At 42.1% G+C, this 20619-nt stretch overlaps 1 protein-coding gene across 6 annotated transcripts in view; it reads right to left on the bottom strand.

Moving 5' to 3' along the window:
* Positions 1 to 20619, bottom strand: part of znf827 (zinc finger protein 827) — a 68793-nt gene that overhangs the window by 38857 nt on the left and 9317 nt on the right. For 4 of the 6 annotated variants that reach the window (XM_042338082.1, XM_042338096.1, XM_042338101.1 and 1 more), the window contains exons 2-5: positions 14650 to 15666; positions 8281 to 8453; positions 5534 to 6035; positions 982 to 1221 (exon numbers count right to left, since the gene is read on the bottom strand). In XM_042338082.1, coding sequence (XP_042194016.1) covers positions 982 to 1221; positions 5534 to 6035; positions 8281 to 8453; positions 14650 to 15666 — 1932 coding nt within the window. The remainder of the gene's footprint in view (positions 1 to 981; positions 1222 to 5533; positions 6036 to 8280; positions 8454 to 14649; positions 15667 to 20619) is intronic. The other 2 variants (XM_042338086.1, XM_042338091.1) reach the window with 2 other exon arrangements.

Here is a 20619-nt window from a genome sequence, read left to right as displayed (position 1 = left end):
GAGCAGAAGATAAGCTTATTCGCTATCCTCTGTTCTCGGAGTTCAAACAATTACAATGCCGTTACCGTCAGCACTGAAAAAAGCCAGTAAAGCACTGTAATTACACTTAGCCGGAAATTCCAGCTCACCGGACCAGATCGGATCTCCCCGCCACCCCCCACTGATCCAGCTAGCATTTTAAAAAACACTAGTTTTAGTGTATTGAGGAGACAGTAAGTGCTCAACCAAAAAGAACATTTAGAGAGCCCTTGGGCAATGAACTGGGCAATGCTCTGCCTTAACCCACTGCCCTTTCACCTCTGTGACATGGGTTTGAAGTTAGCTGAGATTGATGGGATGAAAGTCTTGCTCGGCTGTTGGGAACCCTTGTTAAATGATTGTTGGCAGGTTGCGGAGTTCCTATTGGGCATGGACCACAACACAGAACTGTCCCTAATTTGGTGCTAATTGGTATTTTCACTCAAAGAAGCTGCAATGTCTACCGGTATCAATTTTCTGAAACAAGCCACTGAACAAAGGCAAAATAAAACCTTGCTGGTTAAATGTAGCGAAATTCTCAGGTTAAAGGTTTATCAAGGTGATGCATTACTTCTTATAGATACAGACAGGCCATGTGAACAGATTGTAGGGTGACATTTACAAAAGTAATCCCACAGCTAGTGAAGCTGTGGGGGAGTGGGGAGGAGGGAAAGAAAGGGTTGAGAAAAGAAAGGCATTTACAAACATGGACTGAATTCCAGCCACACATTTTACGCTACCATTTGCAGTCAAGGTCTAATAAATTAACAGCACAATAAACAAATGCTACACTCTGGTGGAGGAAGGGAAACCCGGAAGTTGAACCAGGCAATATTAACAACATATCGCATGGTTTTCTGTCTCCGTTGTTCAACAAAGCATTTGTTTCAAACAAAAAATAAAAGTTTATTCATCACAACAAATGGGGCACAATGAAATGCAACTCAAGGCTAGAAACTATACCTGATAGCTTAAACAGCAGTTCTGATGCCACCTTACAAGAAATGTCCTGGCTGAACAGTTCTGACGCAGATGCACCTTCTGATGTCTTCTTTAACCTCTCAGGTGGCTCCTCCATTGTGGGAGGTTCACTGCCAAACTGGTAGCCACAGCGTGGTGACAGTATAGGATCAAGGAGCTCCCTGTCTTTAGGCTCATCTTTAGATGCAAGCTTTGGAGTTAATTCCCCCCTTTGGTTTGCAGCTGTTATTTCAAAGAGCAAACACATTAATAGAATTGAACGATGTTGGCTACGCTGCAAGAAACAGTACATTTTCTACCAATCCATTCTATAGAACTAATCTAGTAAGGTATTGATTTTCAGGGAATTTATGTTCAAAATCATTCCTCTCCTGAAAGTATTAACACAGTATCTTGCCCAAAGGGCCATTTTTTTTACAACCCACATCAGTACTCATTGCCTGACCCTAAACAGAGAGTACTGACTGATGTGCTCTGCATAAGGAACGTAAAGTAGGCTTCTAAACAATTTTTACTGGTCAATATTGTTTTGTTTGGTGAAAGTCAATCACTAAAGATAATTTTCTCCAGCATATAATTAATAAAAATGAATTAACCATGTTTTCCCCCCGTCAGCTCCCAGGGTGCTGTCCACACAAGTTTCTGGGAATTGATGCACATCACATTGGGAATCACTTTGTGCACACAAGGGATTAATGACCTTAATATAGGCATTCCCACCTTGAACATACACCTATAAACTTGGATTTCATTTGGTTGCAAGTCTTTAATATTAACTTTTGTTAATAGCAATGTTACAGATTTATAAAAAGACAGAAAATTAGACTCAGAGAGACAGAATGTGAATCAAAGAGCAAGAAAGAGAATTTTTTAAAAATGTTTTTGCAATGTCTGGCTTGTTTTGTTCAGTTTTCGGTATCCCAAAATAACTCCCGATTTTTATCACAGTTGCCTTCTTTGTGTCACAATTTTCCTCCCCCAATTTTCTAATCCAATAAAGTCCCACCAAACCCAGCAAAAATACTCAAGTTTTTAATTCTGTGACTTTAATGGTCGTTAGCTATTGAACAATAAGTTTATCAACACAGGCCTTTGCCTAAACATTCTTGATGTAGTGGACAGTTAATATCATCCAGCTTGCATTGTCCTCTCCTGATCAGGAACACAGACCAAATGTAGTGTCCTCACTAAGCCTGGCTAGCAAAGCAGATCCTTGGGTTTTCCTGGTCAGAATGGCTGAAGAAAATATACCACATAGCGATTTATCCCCAGGTGGATCAAAAGCTCATCTTTGAAACAAATGCTGTAGGTCATCAGCACATCATTGAGTTTAGACGTACAGTAGCAAAATGCTGGCGTGCAATATATAACCTGGGGGTTTTCCGACAGCATTTGTAAAACCAAGCTGATACTGCCTGGTGAGATGAGGCATCCATATCTCACCACTGTCTGGCATAGCGTATTGTACCTATCACCTTTTTAAACTCAGTCTTCAATTTAGCAAGCTTTTTAACACTTTTGCTAAAACAATTCCGCACAACTTTCTCCGCACATCTCCTGGAAGTGCTGGCTTTAGTTGCACTCCTGTACCTGCCACCCATTAACATTTTTTATACAAGTGTTGGCTGGCTACTCAATCACGAAGACATCCCAATGCAGCTTGATCCTGTCCTCATGCACTCATTGAGCAAAACTTCCAGGAAGAATCAGCAGATGGCGATTAGGAACAAGCTTATTTTCAATAACCCCAAGCCCAGGGTTTCAGAGACCAAGTGTAGCAGCTCCATAGCTGCCTCAGCTAACTCAAGAGACATGACACCTACCTGCACTAAATGAGCAAGTGCCACACGAGGCAATGCATTTACCTGGCGTACTGATGGGGCAGGTTTCAAGTGCTGGGATTGGGGTGATTGAGAAAATTTATTCACCAATTAACATTCGTTGTAATTTATCTTCCCGCCCCTCATTAAAATCCCAATGAAGAAGTAAATGTAAGAGGTATGCAAGTTCTTAATCTAGCTCAGTAGGGAGACTCTCTCACGGTTTCAAATGGGTGGCCCTGCACGCAATTCTCTCACTGATGCTAATAAGATCCGCACTGATTTTCTTGAAAGCGGATATTACGGATGAATATCCAAAAGTGAAAAAAAAATTCTAGATGTTCAATGCAGAGCGAAAGTTTGCCTCAGCGTCTGCTCAAATCAGTTAGTAGTGACTGGTGCATCGGCCAGATTTAATAATAATCATAATCCTTGCATTTGCTATAGCGCCTTATCACGTCTTCGAAACATATCAAAGCGCTTCACGGAATATACTGTAAAGTAAATTGACTGTATATTCTGTGGGTGAAATGCTGCAGCCAATACAACAGGACACTACAACAGTAGTGTCCCACAAACAGTCGTGGATTGCAGTGACCAGTTTTTTTTAAAGAAATAGATTTAAACCCCAACACGCATTGAAAATTGAGAGACTGCAGAAATCAGTAGCTCTATATTGCATTATACAGCAGGGGCTTAGACTGGAGTTGCTTAGTCTATACAGTTCCTGTGCTGGTCCAGATGCTATATGGAACTCGTAAATTGGTCCCATCTATCACAACTGGTTACAGGTCAGCACCTGAGGCACTGCAACACAGAAGGCACTATACTGTATGCCCCAGATCCAAGCAGTTGGTCACCAAGGTACAATAATCTTAAAATAGAGTGAGACTGGGTTGAATTTACAGCTTCTTATAAATTTAAGGACTGGTAGGTTTTCCAGAATTTTGTCCGTCTTGGCCTAAGCATGTTTTTTTAAACCGTCAATGAATCGCAAAACCTATAAAACAGATTTGCAAGAATATCACAAATCTGGGTTTCTGGGATTTAAACACGTTCTCTACTGAAATTACAGCTATTTAAGCAAAATCAAGTCAAAAACAGAGAACATGGCCAGTCCTGCAATAATGACCGAAGAGTTAACAAGCGATGAAATAACAAATGGATACACATCCTTTTACATTGATGGAAAGATTAATTTCTATTTATAACACTGATGCAGATAGTGATGGGAGGTAGGGAAAGAGAAAGGAATCAAGTATTTTTGTTCTGAAGTGCTCCAGCTGAAACTGTCCTAATCCCATTGTGCCACTGCCATACTGATAACTGAAGTTGGAGAAATAAGATCTTTACTTCTGCTGCCAATTCTCCACGAGAGAGCTGTGTGTGCCCCCACCTTACAATTCAAGTTATTTTTCTCCCCATTCTATCAAGTCCGCTCATCATGAAACTTACCATTTCTTCCACACGCACAATCGAGAATCTCCTCAGCCAGTGCCTCTCCTGGGAGCGCTGCTTAATGGATCGAGACCGTTCTCGATTTGTTTCTCCCCACCCACCACCACCCCCTGGTCTCTCCCTGTTAGTTGGGACTCAAGTGTCACAATGCACCACCAGGCTTCGAGGATGTTGCCATTGAGAATGATGATGCAAGGGTGTCTCCAGGCTCTGGCATTTCCAGATAAATTGTAATCACATTTTCCACATTTAAACATCTGGTTGGATCCCAATGTTTTAATGTTCCCGTGTGCCACTTTGCAAAAGCATCACGCACGGTTTGACTGGACGTCTTCTTCCTTTCTCTTTCTGTGGTGACCAAGAAGAGCCCACCTCTATCTGTCCTCATGCCCTAATATGTATAAAACTCTCAGAACCGGGTTTTAGTGTTTGTACTGCGATTATATTGCTAGAAGCACCGTATCGATTGGGGAGCGGAAGGTGGGGGCCGGGGGGGGGGGGGGGGCGGTGGGAAGAAAGGAAAAAGAGGTCCATGAAAGAATCTAAAACCAACATCCCACAAGAGTTCTGCCCAAATGCACCACAAAACACCAAAGTCAGGATAAACTGTTTTAACAGCAGAAAAAAAAGCTCAATCATTTACAGTTCCTGGGCACCTTAATAGATGCCCTGGGATTGTCAAACTGATCACAGGATAGGAGCCCAATGCCTCATATACACTGTGGCGTATGAACGAGTGGCACTGTGGCTGAAACTTTCCTCCTTCAAGGTCGGTCTCAAGACCTTTCTCTTTGACCGTGCCTTCAGCTCCCCTCTCGACTCTCTACCCCCTCCTCGCTCCCTCCCTCCCCTCACCCCTTACCATTTCCCCCCAATGCTCGGGTCCTGACCCAACTGTCCAGCGCCTTGGGACGTCCTCCCGACGTGAAACGCGCTCTATAAATGGAATCTTGTTGTTGTTGTTGTTGAAACCTCATGCAGACAGTGTAAGAACTCGGCTGCATCTCCATTTGCACCTCATATACAAATGCAGGTTTGGGAGGTAACGCCACCAGGGGAAGGGGAAAATCACCCCCAGATACTGCGGAGACATTTGTTTTAAAAAACAAAAAGCAGAAATCGTACTGCCGTCCTGAAAGGGTTAAAAACAACCATCGGCTGTAAACACAGAAGCAATGTTACAGTAAGTGGAAACAAGTGTTAGAGCAAGGAAAGAGACAGACAGACAAAAGGATGGTGACAGAGAAGCGAAGTACCTGATAATTTCAGAAGAAAATCTGTCGCTGTTTTTGCAGAAATATCTTGGCTAAAGGGGTGCACTTTGTGAGTGGCTGTGAGCTCACACGGCTCCCGAGACTCTCGTCCATCCTCCTGTATTGCTTCTGGCCCTTTGCCAAACACATGACCAGCTGGTACTGACACACGGGCCACATTCAGATCTCTGGGTTCCTCTTTAACTGGTTTCGGTGGAAGAATAACAGTCTCCTTGTAATTTTCTACCATTTCAGACAAAAGAACGTCCTGAATTTTTAATGGGTTTCCAAGTAATTCTATCCCCTGTTTTCTCTTTTCGGCCGCCTCGTTAAAAAGTGACCTTTCAACCTCAGTCTCCGTAATCTCCTCTTTGACCTTCACCTCTGTTCTTGGAAAGTGCTGATGACAGCGCATGTGGAGCTTTAAACTGAAATGGCGAGACGAGGTGAAGGGGCAAAGTTCGCAGTGGAAGGTTTCCCCTCTGTCCTGGTGCTGGTGAACCTGCTGATTGGACAGAGTTGTTTGAAAAGGGAACAAGAGAGCAGGATAAAAGCTTCAGATGTGAACCTTTGCCTTACTCGCTCCTCCGCCCCCCCCACCCTCCTCCACTCCCCTGCCCCGGTAACGTGCCCCGCACATGTCAAACAGGATACCCTTTTGGTGGTGATGGTGGTGGGCGGGCGGCGGGGGCGGGCGGGGGGGCGGGTGGGGGGGGGGGGGGAGAGGAAGGAAACTACTAACGGCAAAGATCAAATGCAGTAACTTAAAATCATCGTGAAGTGTTGATTCTTTCAAACACAGATTAGATAGTTTGCTTTTAGGAAATAACATTACGGGATCGAATACATAGGTAGTTTGGGACATATGTGCACACGACCGTCAGGAAGGTGAACTAGGTGGACCTTGGCCTTTTTTCGTCCAGCATTTCTTTTGTGCTTATATCATTAGTTGCTTTGTTAAAAAACATCATGCCGTCTTAAACTCCAGCACTACTGCTCACTAAAGTATATCGCTTGTAATCCAGTCATGCCGACCCCAGCAGAGCACATCATTCGCGTTTTAAAAGAATTACCAAGATGACACGTCTTCTAATTTTGTGCAATCAATTAAAAAAAGAGACAAATCTATTACATAGAAAACAACAGATGGCTGGGAGCACTACCAGGGCTGTGGGAGGGGTCAAACAAGGTCAAAACGCAACAGGGTTGAGAAAACGTGGTTTGAACTGGAGTGTACGACAGACACAGTTTTATAACAAGCTCACAGCCATTACTCAATGTACATCACCTACAAATGCATTTTTTCCTAATTGAATAACACACACACACACACACACACACACAGGGCTGCTGCTGTCTTAATTCTGTGTGATATCGTACAACACGGCAAGAGAATTCTCCTTAGTTTATAACACTAACAGGGTCACAACAGCATCAATAGTGTTCTTTTGGAAAGGAGAGAACAATATACAAGCTAAAGATCACTAAATGTGAGGTAGTGCAACTGGTAGCTTGTTTCTCTCATGATTGTTCAGATTTTCGTTTATTTAAATGGTTCCTTCCCCTCCTCCTCCCCCAACAACCTCCTCAATAGCAGCACTGCCGAAAGCATGATAGTGGGGGAAAAAACGGACAGACACTCATATCCTACAGCCCACAGGGCCGTTCGCTGACTGGGACCAATTGCACCCACAACTCCAGAGTTCCCCACGTCTGTCCTTTAACCCAAATGCAGAACCACAGAATCTGAGTTCTCTGGGGAGGGAAACTCACAGGACTTGACTTCATGGTCTTTTCCCTGGACTATCTGCAGTCATTCGCACTGTATCGTTGTCTGCAGGTATAAACAATTTACCTCGACGCACTTTACACGTGAACACGTTTACACTGCCTGATCTACCCAGACAGCAAGTCCACGATTCACATTGCAAGCGGCTCTTGTTATCAGGGAACACTTTGATTTTGCACGATGCATAGTTAAAGGCTAAGCAACCACTTAATTAAGCCAATTTTAATAATTTAAACTAATCCTAATGGCAACAATTTTTCCACCGCTGCTCATTTCGGTTTAGCATTCCAAGTGCAGAACCGGCCAAAATCACAGTGGAATAGAAACGCAAATCAGAGTTCTGTAGTTGCAGATTCAGGTCACAGCTATAAAAAATTTAAAAAATCCAGCTGTGAATAAAGCCCAGGATTTTTCACCACCTCTTTGCAATAGCCGATATTAACAGACCAAAGGGGTCAACATTAAAGAGCAGATCTGGGAGCCCAATTCTGTTCCAAGTAAAGGAATAGGAGCTACTTAACAAGTTAGAAACAACCAGATATTATACATCTATAGTGTCCAAATACAACACCTCTTAATCTGAATTCATTAAGAGTTGAATTCCTTTATATTGGCACATGGAACATGTGAACGGGCACGTTTCAGTTTCACTGGGCACCACCTCGTCTAGAAACCACTAGTGAACTGAATATTTTAATTCCACAGATGAAGGCTATAGGTCATTAACTCAAACATCTAGAGAACAGTAACAGCACTGAAAAGGTAGGTAGGTGTGGGGGAGCTTGGTTTCTGCCACCACAAATGCAGTTAATTACCATTCGACACTTTAATTTCCTCCTATACAAGAAACCCCAATATGGGAACTTTAAGAATTCTCCCAGAGTGATATTTCCCCCTCAATATCAAGAACACTTTTCAATTAAAATAAAATGATTGATGAAACAATATCACTTCCTTGTACCTTCATGTGTGATTTCAGATTATCCTTGCGGGCACAGCGGAAGGGACAGAGGGGGCACTGGTGACTCTTTAACCCAGTGTGAATCACCATGTGCCTCTTCCAGTAGCTCTTGCGTTTTATAACCAGGCCACATATTGGACACTGGAAGGATTTTCCTCCATCTTCCTCAGGGACTACAGAAGGGAAAAAAACACACTTCAAGTAACCCATAGAATTCCTGCACGCTTGCACTGAAATAACAGACACAGTTCATACCCCAGGTCAGAAAGGTTTAGACATCTTCTTTCTGATCTTACAGTAGAATTATTAGTAGCCGGTCTGGCTCAATTGGAAGCACTCTCCCCTGAGTCAGAATGCTGTGGGTTCAAGCATCACGTTGGCACTTTGAACTCATATAGTCTCGGCTGACACTCCAACACAGTGCGAGGGGTGAGCTTTATTGCCGTCCTTCAGATGAGACATTAAACCCAAGGTCCCAAATGCCTGGTCAGTTGGGCGTTAAAGATTCCATGGCAGTACTCGAAACGAGAAGGGAGTTTCTCCTTGGTGAACAATCCCCCAGATAAAATTGGTCTTCATGTTACGGCCGTTAGTGGGACATTCACCCAAAAAACACTCCACTTCATATAATGTCCTCTGAGACCATCTTCCCAGTACGAAAGGCAGTACATCAAACGCAATGATTATTTTATTGAAGCGTGCTCCCATTTGAGAAAGATTTTTTAAAAAATCATGGGCTATTGGTTCCCATTTCTCCTGCTGTACGCAGGTCAAGAACAGAAGGATGGCAAAATTACTTATTCCAACATCCACAACATTATGGCTTGAAAACAAACCTGGATTGTCTCAGTATTTCAGCATAATTTGGGTTTTTAACAATAACAATCATTCCATTTGATATAGTTCCTCATCACATACTTGAAATGTCTCAATGTGCTTCACAGGATTTACTGTGAAGTGTAACGACTGTATTTATAAGCAAACATGGTAGCCCATTTGTTTTGGGCCATTAAAGATTTGATTTTGGATTCATCTCTTTCCCCCTTTTTTCCCCCCACAATTTAGTGAAGGCATATTTAGGAGCATTGTTCACTTAAATAAAATTCTAAACTAAATTGTGATCTGCAAATGCCATTATTGCAAACAGAATAACGAGACATATCAAAGGACACCTATCAAAGGTCACAATGGGGACATGGGAAAATCCCAGAGAGAGGAATACCAGCCCTGAAGAACTGTCATTCCTCTCTTCATTGGGATTTTTCCCTTGTCCATATTTACCTTCACTATCAACATGCCTTTCTTTCTCTGTCGGACGTTGAATGACGGATGTAGATAACAAGCAACTATTTACTTCAGGCACCTGGTCAATACAGATATTTTTTCCCCTCCGTCCGCCCTCCAAAAAAATTGCAAATAAGATAAGTCCAATTTCCAAGTCATGTTAACTATGTGTACAAAGGGAACTACAGATACATTGAGTTATGTAATAATAATCCTTACGTTTGATACTTATGTAATAATAATACTTATGTTTGATATAGCGCCTTTCATGTCAAGGGAGGGAATGTCCCAAAGAGCTTCACAGGATATACTGTAAAGTGCAGTGACTGTGTGTTGTGGGCAATCGTCAATATATTAATGCAATAACCAATGAAAAGGATTATACAATTACCCACAATTTTTTTTGTTGGTTTATTTTACATACATGTGCAATCAGCTCCCATGATTTTGCCGGTGTGGATATTTGTGTCCCAACCATCAGCAGATATACAAGTTCTGCTTGCAGAATAGATTTTCTGGACTTCCTCACCAAACTCTCACAACAAGATTAAGGATGAAACATATGCAGTGAAAGTACATGGAACTGGAATTAGAATGGAGAGTTCCAGTGGATGTATTTACACCATTATAGGCTCAGTGGGTCCAATCTGTCTGAACTGTAATTGCTACAATACAAGATTAAGGTTTTAGTGGGGTGGGCGGGGGAGCAAACCTTCAAATCAGCACACCATGGCCATGTTTTGTTGTCTTAAATGGCCACATCATCATCCTACCCTCTGTGGACCTTCATTCTAACTTCAGAGCTGCCTCTTGTTTGAGGACGAAATAAGACTTGATGGCTTGATTGCAAAGAATCACTCAAGGAATATACAAACACCAAGTTTAGCAATTGGTGCCTTAACAATGATGGGGTGCACAAATTGTGCAAAGTTTGGCCAGTTGTTCCAGTTTAAGCGCTCTGAGACACAACCCCGCGTGAAGGACGTTATAATAAATGTTGTTGTTCTTCACCCAATAATCTAACTGAAATACATTTCTGGAATTGAGGAACTCTGACGTCTCTCTCTCTCTCTCTCACTTTCACCTCCATCCATAAAATACCACAACTGCTTGGCTCATTTCTCTTAATTATTCAAGCGCATTATTCATTACTAGAATTTGTAATAGTGAGAAAAATCACATGGCACAAAAGAAGGTCACCTAAATAAAGTGAAGTTACTCACAGTAAGCAAGCATTTGATTCCCAAATAAAGGGTGGCTAAGAGCTGTGTCCCAGGGCTGCCTTGTCAAATTGAATCAATGACTCAGATAATAATTCTTGTAATGCTGTACCAAAATTTAGAATTTCATCTCAAAGTGCTCCACAGACAATTGGCGACTGCAGGGACTGTGTATTTGACCATAATACCATAAGTCGTAGGAGCAGGAGTAGGCCATTTGGCCCCTCGAGCCTGCCCACCATTTAATAAGATCATGGCTCATCTTCTAACCTAATTCCATTTACCCGTCCTATCGCCATATCCCTTAATCCCTCTATCCTTTAGAATTGTAGACAGATGAGGCAAACATTTTGTACACAATAATGCCCCACAACAATCATGAAGTGAATGACAATTTAACTGGAGGATTTTTGGCTGTGCCACTCCCTTCTCATATAACATCTTCAATGTCCATGTAAACAGTCAGAGAGAACCTCATTTTACATCTCATCCAACAATGCTGTGCTCCCCCAGCATCAATGTAAACCTGTGAGCTCAACGATTCTGGCAATTGGCTTGAACACATAACCTTTTGACTTAAAAGTGTGAGACTAACTGAGGCAGGCTGACACCTCTTGTGTCAAATGGGTTAAGTTAATTAGCTCTCAACAGTGCCAATCATCGGTCGCAGCTTGGCATTGGTTACAATAAAACTGGGAATCCGCACAACCTGTCAGAAAAATGGCATCCCACTTACTTCTGCATTTTTAATTTGAGTGGTTGTCTTAAAGAGTCTTCTGCATAATTTACCTCTTGCAACAGCGTGCATGTAAGGATGTTGAGCAAGTACAGGATCAAACTCAGATGAGAGACTTGTCTACCATTTCAGATAAGCACCCAGGCACACAATAATTTTCCTGATGCCTTCTCTGTTCAAACCCCTCTTGTAATCAGGGTTTTACACTTTGGTACTCATAGTCTAGACTGACACACCAATGCAGGGCTGAAGGTTGTGTTGCATTGGAAGTGCCGTCCTTCAGACGAGGCGTTGAATCGAGATTCCCTCTCCCTGATTGGATTAACCTCTGAGTCAGATGGTTGTGGGTTCAAGCCCCATGTTGGAACTTGGAATCGCACAGTCTAAGATGCTGGGGGCACGGGTGGGGAGGGGGTGGGGCTGCAATGTCAGAGGTGCCGTACTTCAGATGTAACATTAAACCGAGATCCCATCTGGCTGTTCAAGTGGATGTTAAATGGCACTATTCGAAAAGAGAAGGGAGTTTCTCCCAATGTACTAGCCGACGATGCCCCAAATAAAATTGGTTACTCACTTCATACCTGTTTGTGGGATATTGCTGTGTGCAAATTGGCTGCCACATTGACTCACAAAATAGTCATGGCACTTTATATTATAACCTGTGATACACTCTGCCAAAGTGAAAGGCACAGATCTAAGGATTATTATTATATGAGATTCAATGATTGGCTTAATCTTTCCTCCCAAACTAACCGTGTCACTTGTCAGCCTGAAGCTAATGAGGTTTTCTGGAAGGATGGGAACATTATATTTACACAGGATTCTCCCTTATTTTTAAAACCCCAAATTCATGCAAGTATAGACAAAGAATCAAATAATAATAATTCTTGCATTTGATATAGCACTTTACATCTTCGAGACGTGTTAAAGCGCTTCACAGAATATACTGTAAAGTGAATTGACTGTATATTTTGTGAGGGAAACGTAGCAGCCAATTGCGCACAGCAGTGTCCCACAAACAGGCGTGGATTGAGTGACCAAATTATTATTATTATTTTTTAATTTTTTAAAGGATGTGGAGTAAGGAAACTTGCCTAATGTTTCGCCCTGCCCGGGAATCAAACCCAGGTCTTCTCGCTTGCGAGATGAGTACTCTAAAACCCTCGCTGCAACTGGCATTCTTCTGCATGGTCAATTGGAAATCAACAAAGCAAAAAGTAGGCACATAAATCTTTCACGCTATACTCACACCGGCCATGAAACTCTTCCAATAGTATAATACAATAATAAACTAGTGCTTTCAAAGTGGGTTTGGAGAAAAACAATGTAATAATAATAATCCTTGCATTTGATATAGCGCTTTTCATGTCTTCTAGACATCTCAAAGCGCTTCACAGAATATACTGTATAGTGATGTACAAACAGCAGTGTGAAGTTTTAGTGGTTGCAACTCTTAATACGAACACAAATGTACAGTAGACAACATGAATGTATATTGGCTTTTGTTACATACAACGTATAGATACCAACATGCTGAATATGTCTGGTGAGAGCATCATTACTGAATCACCGAACTTAGGCTGATAGTGAAACCTAGACAAATAGGTGGGGAAAATGAGTAAATCAATGGTGTTTCACATCAAACCATGCTTTAACCAACGTAGCTTCTCAATCTGAACCCAAGGGACAAAGTCTAAGAGGCCAAAATGGTAACACACACAAGTACCGACACAGAAAATAAAATATATCCACAGAACCTTTTCTAAAAAAATTACAGAAAGATGATAACTCGCATTCATCATGTCCCAGCTTGATGATTTGCATGCTCTGCTCACCGCGCCCAAACTGCAGACAGTCCGAACTCTGTAGCCTATGTCCTTTCCTTCATTTGGCCCCATGAGCTTATCATATCCATGTTCTCTCCTGGCTCCACTGGATTGCTGTATCCCAGTGGATTAAATTCAAAATCTTTATCCTTGTATTCAAATCCCTCCAGGGTCTCGCCATACGCGACCTCTGTAATCTCCCTCAATCTTACCCCTCTGGCACTCCCCTGCCCAGCAAACCCTTTTAAGTTCCCCCCCTACCCCCTCCACACCAGTGGGTCAGCTTTCAGCTATTCTGCTCTTGCTCGCTGGAACCCCTCCATCTCGCTGCTTTCAACACCTTTAAAGCTAGTCATAAAACCTTTCTTTTCATTTCAAGCTTTTAGTTACCTTACTTCCTCCCGTACCTTCCTCAGCTCCCCCCACTCCCAAATCAGGTTCTCTGTTGGTTCTGTGAAGCACTTTGAGAAGTCCCCAAGAAGTAAAAGGAGCCGTATATATATATATATGTAAAATTGCTCATTATTTCCTTTTACATAACAGGAAATCTCAAATGGGTTCTTAAAATTGATCTTCTGAGTTACTGGCAGTCAATGGAACTTGATGAAGATGGGGGTAATGGCTTTAGGAGTCTTAAGCTGGAGAAAAATCAAACTGCAAAGTTCCGGATCAGTTAAAGTTTCTAGAAAGTGAAGCTTGAGAGAAGAAAATTATTATTAATTATTAATAATCCTTGCATTTGGTATAATGCCTTTCATGTTGGGAGAATTTCTCAAAGCCCTTCACAGGATTTATTTCAAATGTGTAATGTGTATTTTTCAGGCAAACGCAGCAGTACAACTGCGGACCATGAGTGACCAATTTGTTTATTTGGGGGAATTATTGGCCTGGAACCAGGAGAAACTCCCTTCCCCTTTTGAGTTCTGCCATGGGATCATTAATGTCCACCTGAACAGGCAGACAGGACCTCGATTTACCATTTCCTTTGAAGGACGGCACCTCTGACAACGTAGTGTAGTGTGAGCTTAGACTATGTCAGTTGAAAGGGCTGCGCGTGTGCGCGTGGGGTGCGGGTGTGCGCGTGGGGCTGCGCGTGTGTGGGGTTGCGTGTGTGGGGAGTGTGAGGTGGTGGGGGAAGAAGAGAAAGGGGTTAATCTATCCTCCAGATTACCTCGCATTGAAAAGGGACACTGCAACCACAAGATGCACATCAATTCTAAAAGATCTGTGTAACTTAATGCAAGGCAAGAAAACCCTCATCTCAAATAAACCATACATATTTAGATAAACTGACTTCACTGACCTGGATTAACAGATTTGGGAGACTTTGGCATGGGTCCTGGCAACAGCATCTCCAGCGCACTCGTCGGAACCAGCTTTTCTTGCTTGATTTCCAATGGCCGCAATACATCTCCCGGGATCAGATGGTCTTTCCTCTCTACCAGCATGTTCCCAGCGGCTCTGGCCGCCACTTCTTTCAACAAGGCGGCCGACGAGGTCATCGAGGCCAGGGAAAGGAAAGAACCAGCTGGACGCTGATTATCGTGAGCTGAAGACATGTTTCTTTCACTGACTTTCTTTGAAAGAGCAGCCAATGCTGAACTGGCCGATTGCTTCTGAATAGGGCTGTAAGATGGCGCGTATGGGCTGAATCGCACTGGTTCCTCTGCCCTCAAAAGATTTTTGTCTAGGAGTGCTGCGTTTGCAGCAGCTTTGAGCTGCTGTGCAGCTGAAGCCGGTGATAAACTACAAGAGGAGGAACTGTGCAACCAAGTCTCCTGGTCCCAGACAAAGCAGTTGCTTGGACTAGTGTTATGGTTTTGCTCGTGCTTAGCAGCTAGCTTCCTTGCAAGAGCATTCAACTGTAGTGCATGAGGGGAAGATGGCGACAGAGGCAACGCTGAACCGAGACTAACTGCAACGTCTTCTTTTTCTGTAACTCCAGGACTTGCACCAGCAACCATTGACCCAGCCTCCAGCAGTCGCCTCAAATTGCTGCTCAGGGGCTTGTGCAAGATATGGGCCCCAATCTCATGTAAAGCCGGTGAGGCCGCAGGTGACAGCACGTCTGCCTTTTCCAAGGCATCTTTAAGCTGGTCATTTTCAGCACCCAATAATTCCAAAGTGCTCCCGATAGGAGTGGAGCTGCCCAGGGAGCTATCTGGAGAGGTGTCTTGTTCGTGCAGCCTGTCACTAGGAGATGCATTGAGGTCCTCCTGAACATCTAAATAGGAGACTTCAGACGGTGTTTCGGAGGCATTTCCAAACCAGTCCTCCTCTTCGCCCAGTTCCCCTCCTGTTTCCTCCTCTCCGTTTCCATCTGTTTTTTTGATTGAAGAAAAATTAGAAACACAAAACGTTAGAACATTCAACGCGTATCCATCTCGAAAACATGAGGCTACAATTGAAAACATTCCCTCCTCCCACCCCCGTAGGAAAATGCGGAAGTCAATTTGCCACAGCAATGTCCCACAAACATTCATTAAACAAATGACCAACTTTATTTGGCAATTGTTGTCCAGGACACCAGAAGAAACTTCCTTCTCATTTTGAAATTGTGTCATGGGATTGTTAATGTCAACATGAACAGGGAGAGGGCCTCAGTTTAACATTTCACTCAAAGGACAGCATTGACGACAAACATTGTTTCCTCGGGGCTGCTTTGGCGTGTCAGCCCCGACTATGAGCTCAATGCCCAATGAGGGGCTTGACTCCACAACATTCTCACTCAAGAGATGAGAGTGCTACCAACTGAGCCAGGCTGACACCTGACTTTAGTTTTAAAAATAGAGAAATTCAGGACTGACACCTATTGCACATGTTCATAAAATTAAGCCTGAAGTATTAATTCAAATTCTGAGCTTGAAGTCCAGGTCCCCTTCTTCTAGAAGTTTTCACCATATTAAACGTTATCAGAGTTTAGTTTATCTCTATATCCTTTTAGATTCTTGAATACCTCAAAAGGATCTCTTCTGGGTTTACATAGCATTCTACCAGTATAAGAAAGAAAGAACTCCTGTTTTTATAGTCTTATGTCAAAACATCTCACAGCTCATCACAGGTAATTACAGTCACACAAAGTGACTTTTTTCAAGAAATTGCAGCAATCATTTTGTGCATAGCAAGGTCCAACAAATAGCTATGAAGTGAACTATCAATTAATCTGGAGGATTGTTGGCCATGAAACAAAGACAGGTGAAACTTCCTTCTCTTTGAAATGTTCCATGGACCTTTGCTTTCTTCCTGGTCCTGTACTATGCTATGTATTTTGCCCTCTTGTAATGCAATCCAATATTCACCTGAACAAACAGACAAAACCTGGGTTTAATGTCTTATTCGAAGAATGACACCTCTGACAATTCCCACAGTGCTGTACTGAGCCTAGACTGTGAGCAAAAAGTCACAACAGGAGGCTTGAACCCACAAGCTTCTGATCCAGGGATGAGCATGCAACAAGCTGAACCAGACTGAAAACACTGGGCCCAGTGATCTGGACAGATTAGAGGATAAAGCGCCAGGTTTCCGATAACCTCAAACACCAAGTATTGTACTAATTTATAGCTCCGTAGAATCCCATGTGCGTAATCCAGAGAATCCCCACATCGGTTAAGGAAGGAATGAAATAGTAATGTTAATACCTTAACCCCAATGTAATTAATTTTTACACAATGCATTTTGCTCTTGTAGTAATTATAAAAGTGACAAAAATCAAACTTAATATGGTTTTATTAGTCACATGCAATGCACCTAAGGGGTGCCACGTGGGAGCTATACCAGCTAAAACTGCTTGGTGCTTCTTGTGCTGGATTACAAGGAGGCCAGTCTAGAAGCAGACAGAAATCACGCCATTTCGTTAGTTCTACCTGTTGGTTAGGAAATAAAGAAAACATTAAAAAATGTTTTAAACAATCCACAATGTATTCCAACGTTTTATTGTGGCCCCTGGCTGTTTTACTCCAGGATCAGTTTTTACTGTACTGATCTAGTCTGCTCACAGTCACTTGTTACACTTCAGCATCACAAAGCCACTCTTGTACTTTACGTTTATCTTCCACTCACAAAATACACAGTCAATTCACTTCACGGTATATTCTGAAACGCTTCGAGACGTCTCAACGAAGTGATAAGGCGCTATATCAAATGTAAGGATTATTATTATCTTCCCGCAATATTGCAGCAGGTGACTTGAGTGTTATTTGATTGGAAAATGAATGAATCTCATTTCAGTGTGAAAATCGGAAGCAACATTACTCGGAATCCTTTACAACAACTTTGAGGAAACAGACTAGAAAACAAAACGAAAGCACTGCAGGGCCTGAAAGACCTCAAACTGCCTGCAAAGAAATGGTAGAAAGTAAGTGAAAATGCACAAGAAGAGAGTTTGTGAAAATAGAGGTTTGAGCTGCTTAGGAATTGTATCACTCACTGCAGGAAAAGCTCCCTTTGTGACTATACAGGAGGCTTTTCAGCATTAAGGGCAAGGTTACAAATGGTGTGTGTTAATCTGGTTTCTGGATTACTGAAGCCATAAATAATATTATAGCAGAAAACTGTCGGGTTTGCTTCCATTTGTCATACGAGTGAGCTTCATTTAAAAGTCAAACTGTAAATCTGTGCAAATAGAGTTTATAAAAAAAGAGAAACTTAGAGAGAAAGATGCAAGTAGGGTTCTGCATTATACATGAGAGAATATTTACAATAAATCACAATAGGTAAAAGCAGACAATCCATCAACCATTAATATACTCCAAAAGGGTTCATACCATTGAGAGCTGTAAAATTGGTGAGTGGCGCCATGGTAACCAATACTAGAAGCTAAGCTTTCTCAAAGATATCTGCGAGTTACAGGAAGTTTAAAAATAGTGAATCAAGTAGTCTAACTAGCTCCACTGACAAAAAAACAATACACTCCCAGGTCAGATAGCCTAGTTTAGATTTCAACGTCCTTATTAAAATTCTGCCTCCCACGAGTCTTCAGAGGTGTTGCAAGATGGAACACCAGAGTGCCTCATAATATCCCAACCTTCGCACTACCGAGTGCACCTCGAATACGAGAAGTCTTTGTGCAAGGCAGCTTTAGCTAACTTTGCCAATGCTTTAAGGGGGCACAGACCTGATCTCAGGGGGAAGAACATGAAATGAACAATTTAGATTCAATTGCTTCACAGAGTGGATGGTGAAGATTCAGAACAGACTGTCCCGGCAGGAGGTGATCAGGACCTAAAACGGTAACATTTCTAACGGGATTCCTTAATCCCAGTAGCCCATGGAGACTCCTTCTGGCAACTGGATGCATGTCACACTAATCCCCAGGCAGTCAACGCTGGCCAGGAAGAGACTGCATTGCTGCAAAGATGCTGCAGGTCAATGTAATGTAATAATAAATAATAACACTTACATTTGATTTAACACCTTTCACGTCAGGAGGATGTCTCAAAGCACTTCACAATAGCTTCCCATTACTGGGAAGAATCCCCATTTGCACTACCAGTCCTTATTAAACAACTCTGTTAGATATTGCAGGTTTTGGAGCCTATTTTTGACCATCTCCAGGGGGAATTAGATAGTTATATGGTGGCAGTGGAGATCTGGAGGCACAGAAAGAATCGTGAGAGACAGTGAGCAATCGCATTTTAAAAATCGAAATAGAGCATACAAAACACAATACTTCTTTCACAATTCCTATATTCTTATTAAAGGAAGAGTGTCCAGGGGAGATGATCATTAAAGGAAAATTAAACAAAAGTGAAAGAGCGGATTTTATTGGCGATATTGCCATAATCCAAAATTTCAACGATAAATTACATGAGAAATTCTTGGAATTCGTTGCCATCAGTGAGATAGTTTCCTCATTTTCATCAATGACCAATCCATGGAATCTTATTCCGGAGCTCCGCGTGTAGCTGTCAAAATACGAATGATAATTCACACATACGGGAATTCTAACACCCACAGTACAAAGACTGGGGAAATAAACATTGCATTTCAACTAGCAAAGTGACAATGAGCCATTGATTTCACCCAGTGGCTTACTCCCAACTCCCATCACCAGAGAAATGTCCCAAAACTAACAATAACTCCAGTGAAGATATTTAGGCAAGACTATATAATAAAGCAAATGTTGTATTTTTAAAATTCAGAAGGGAATAGGAGAAGTCAAAAAACACAATTCTGATGAATTGTGAGAAAGACGACAAAACCTAAACAGGGAAAGAGAAATCAGTCAGAATGAGAACTGCAGCTTAAAGACTATTTAAACTTGGGGTACAGTCAATGGAGCACAGGAGGTTAAGAAGTGATCTGAAAATAATAAAGGGAATTGACAGCTAAATAGAGGTCCAAGCTTCCCTTTGGTACACAGATCCAAAACAGGAGATCTATTCTGGAAATTTATCTTTGTTAGAAGTGATAACTGAAAACATTTTTTCACAAAGTGATGCGAGAATGTTGAATGCACTGGACAAGGACAAAAGTGCATTATTCACTGGGATGTTCAAAAGGCAGAAGGTTAGCTTCTATGTGTGGGGAAGGTGAAGAGAAACAGTAATCTGTCTTGTTCAGAAAACAGTGTTCTTACTCCAGCTACCAACAATTCAGAGGGATTGAGTTTCTGTTTGCCAGTGATTGGAGTATTCCTAGCTAGGAAAGAAGAGAAAGGAGGGAGTGAAAGAGAGAGGGAGAGCAAGATAGGGAAGAAATACATGTTGCTTACATATATCTAGAAAATCAGTCTGGCTAGACAGAAGTCAGGATTCGTAATCCAAAGCTAAATGATGGGCTTCTACTAGACTATGCCCATTACTCTACTCTCCCGTCACCAGGAGTGACATTGGCGTGAGCTCATCAGTTTACCTCCCTCTTCCCAAAAAGAAAATTGTGCACCCATACGTCTTCCTTATTTGTACGCATATCCCCCCCACCCCCCATCTACTCTCTTGAACTAAGATACCTATACAATGTTTACTCTAGCCACTTGTCTACTTGCCCCAATGAACAGTTCATATTCTTAACGAACATTAAGGGAACAGATCAAAAGTTGCCCAGGTTGGTTAGTCTGTCAATACTGTATTACACAAAGAAAGGTTGATGCAGAATTGATGTTCTGTCACTGGTTCCACAAGCGCACTTAATAAGACGACATCACACCAGAATTGTGAAACATGTGAAAATACATTTCAGTAACCGATCATTCATTCCTGCACCAATTTTCTGTCTACATTAACCACACAAATGTATGACTTTTAAAACCAAGTTGTGGCACACCGTGTTGCAG

The sequence above is a fragment of the Callorhinchus milii genome, unplaced genomic scaffold, assembly GCF_018977255.1.
Source record: "Callorhinchus milii isolate IMCB2004 unplaced genomic scaffold, IMCB_Cmil_1.0 Scaffold1, whole genome shotgun sequence".
Lineage (NCBI taxonomy): Eukaryota > Metazoa > Chordata > Chondrichthyes > Chimaeriformes > Callorhinchidae > Callorhinchus > Callorhinchus milii.
The sequence above is the reverse complement of the archived record's forward strand: the minus strand, read 5'-3'. Positions and strand labels throughout refer to the sequence as shown.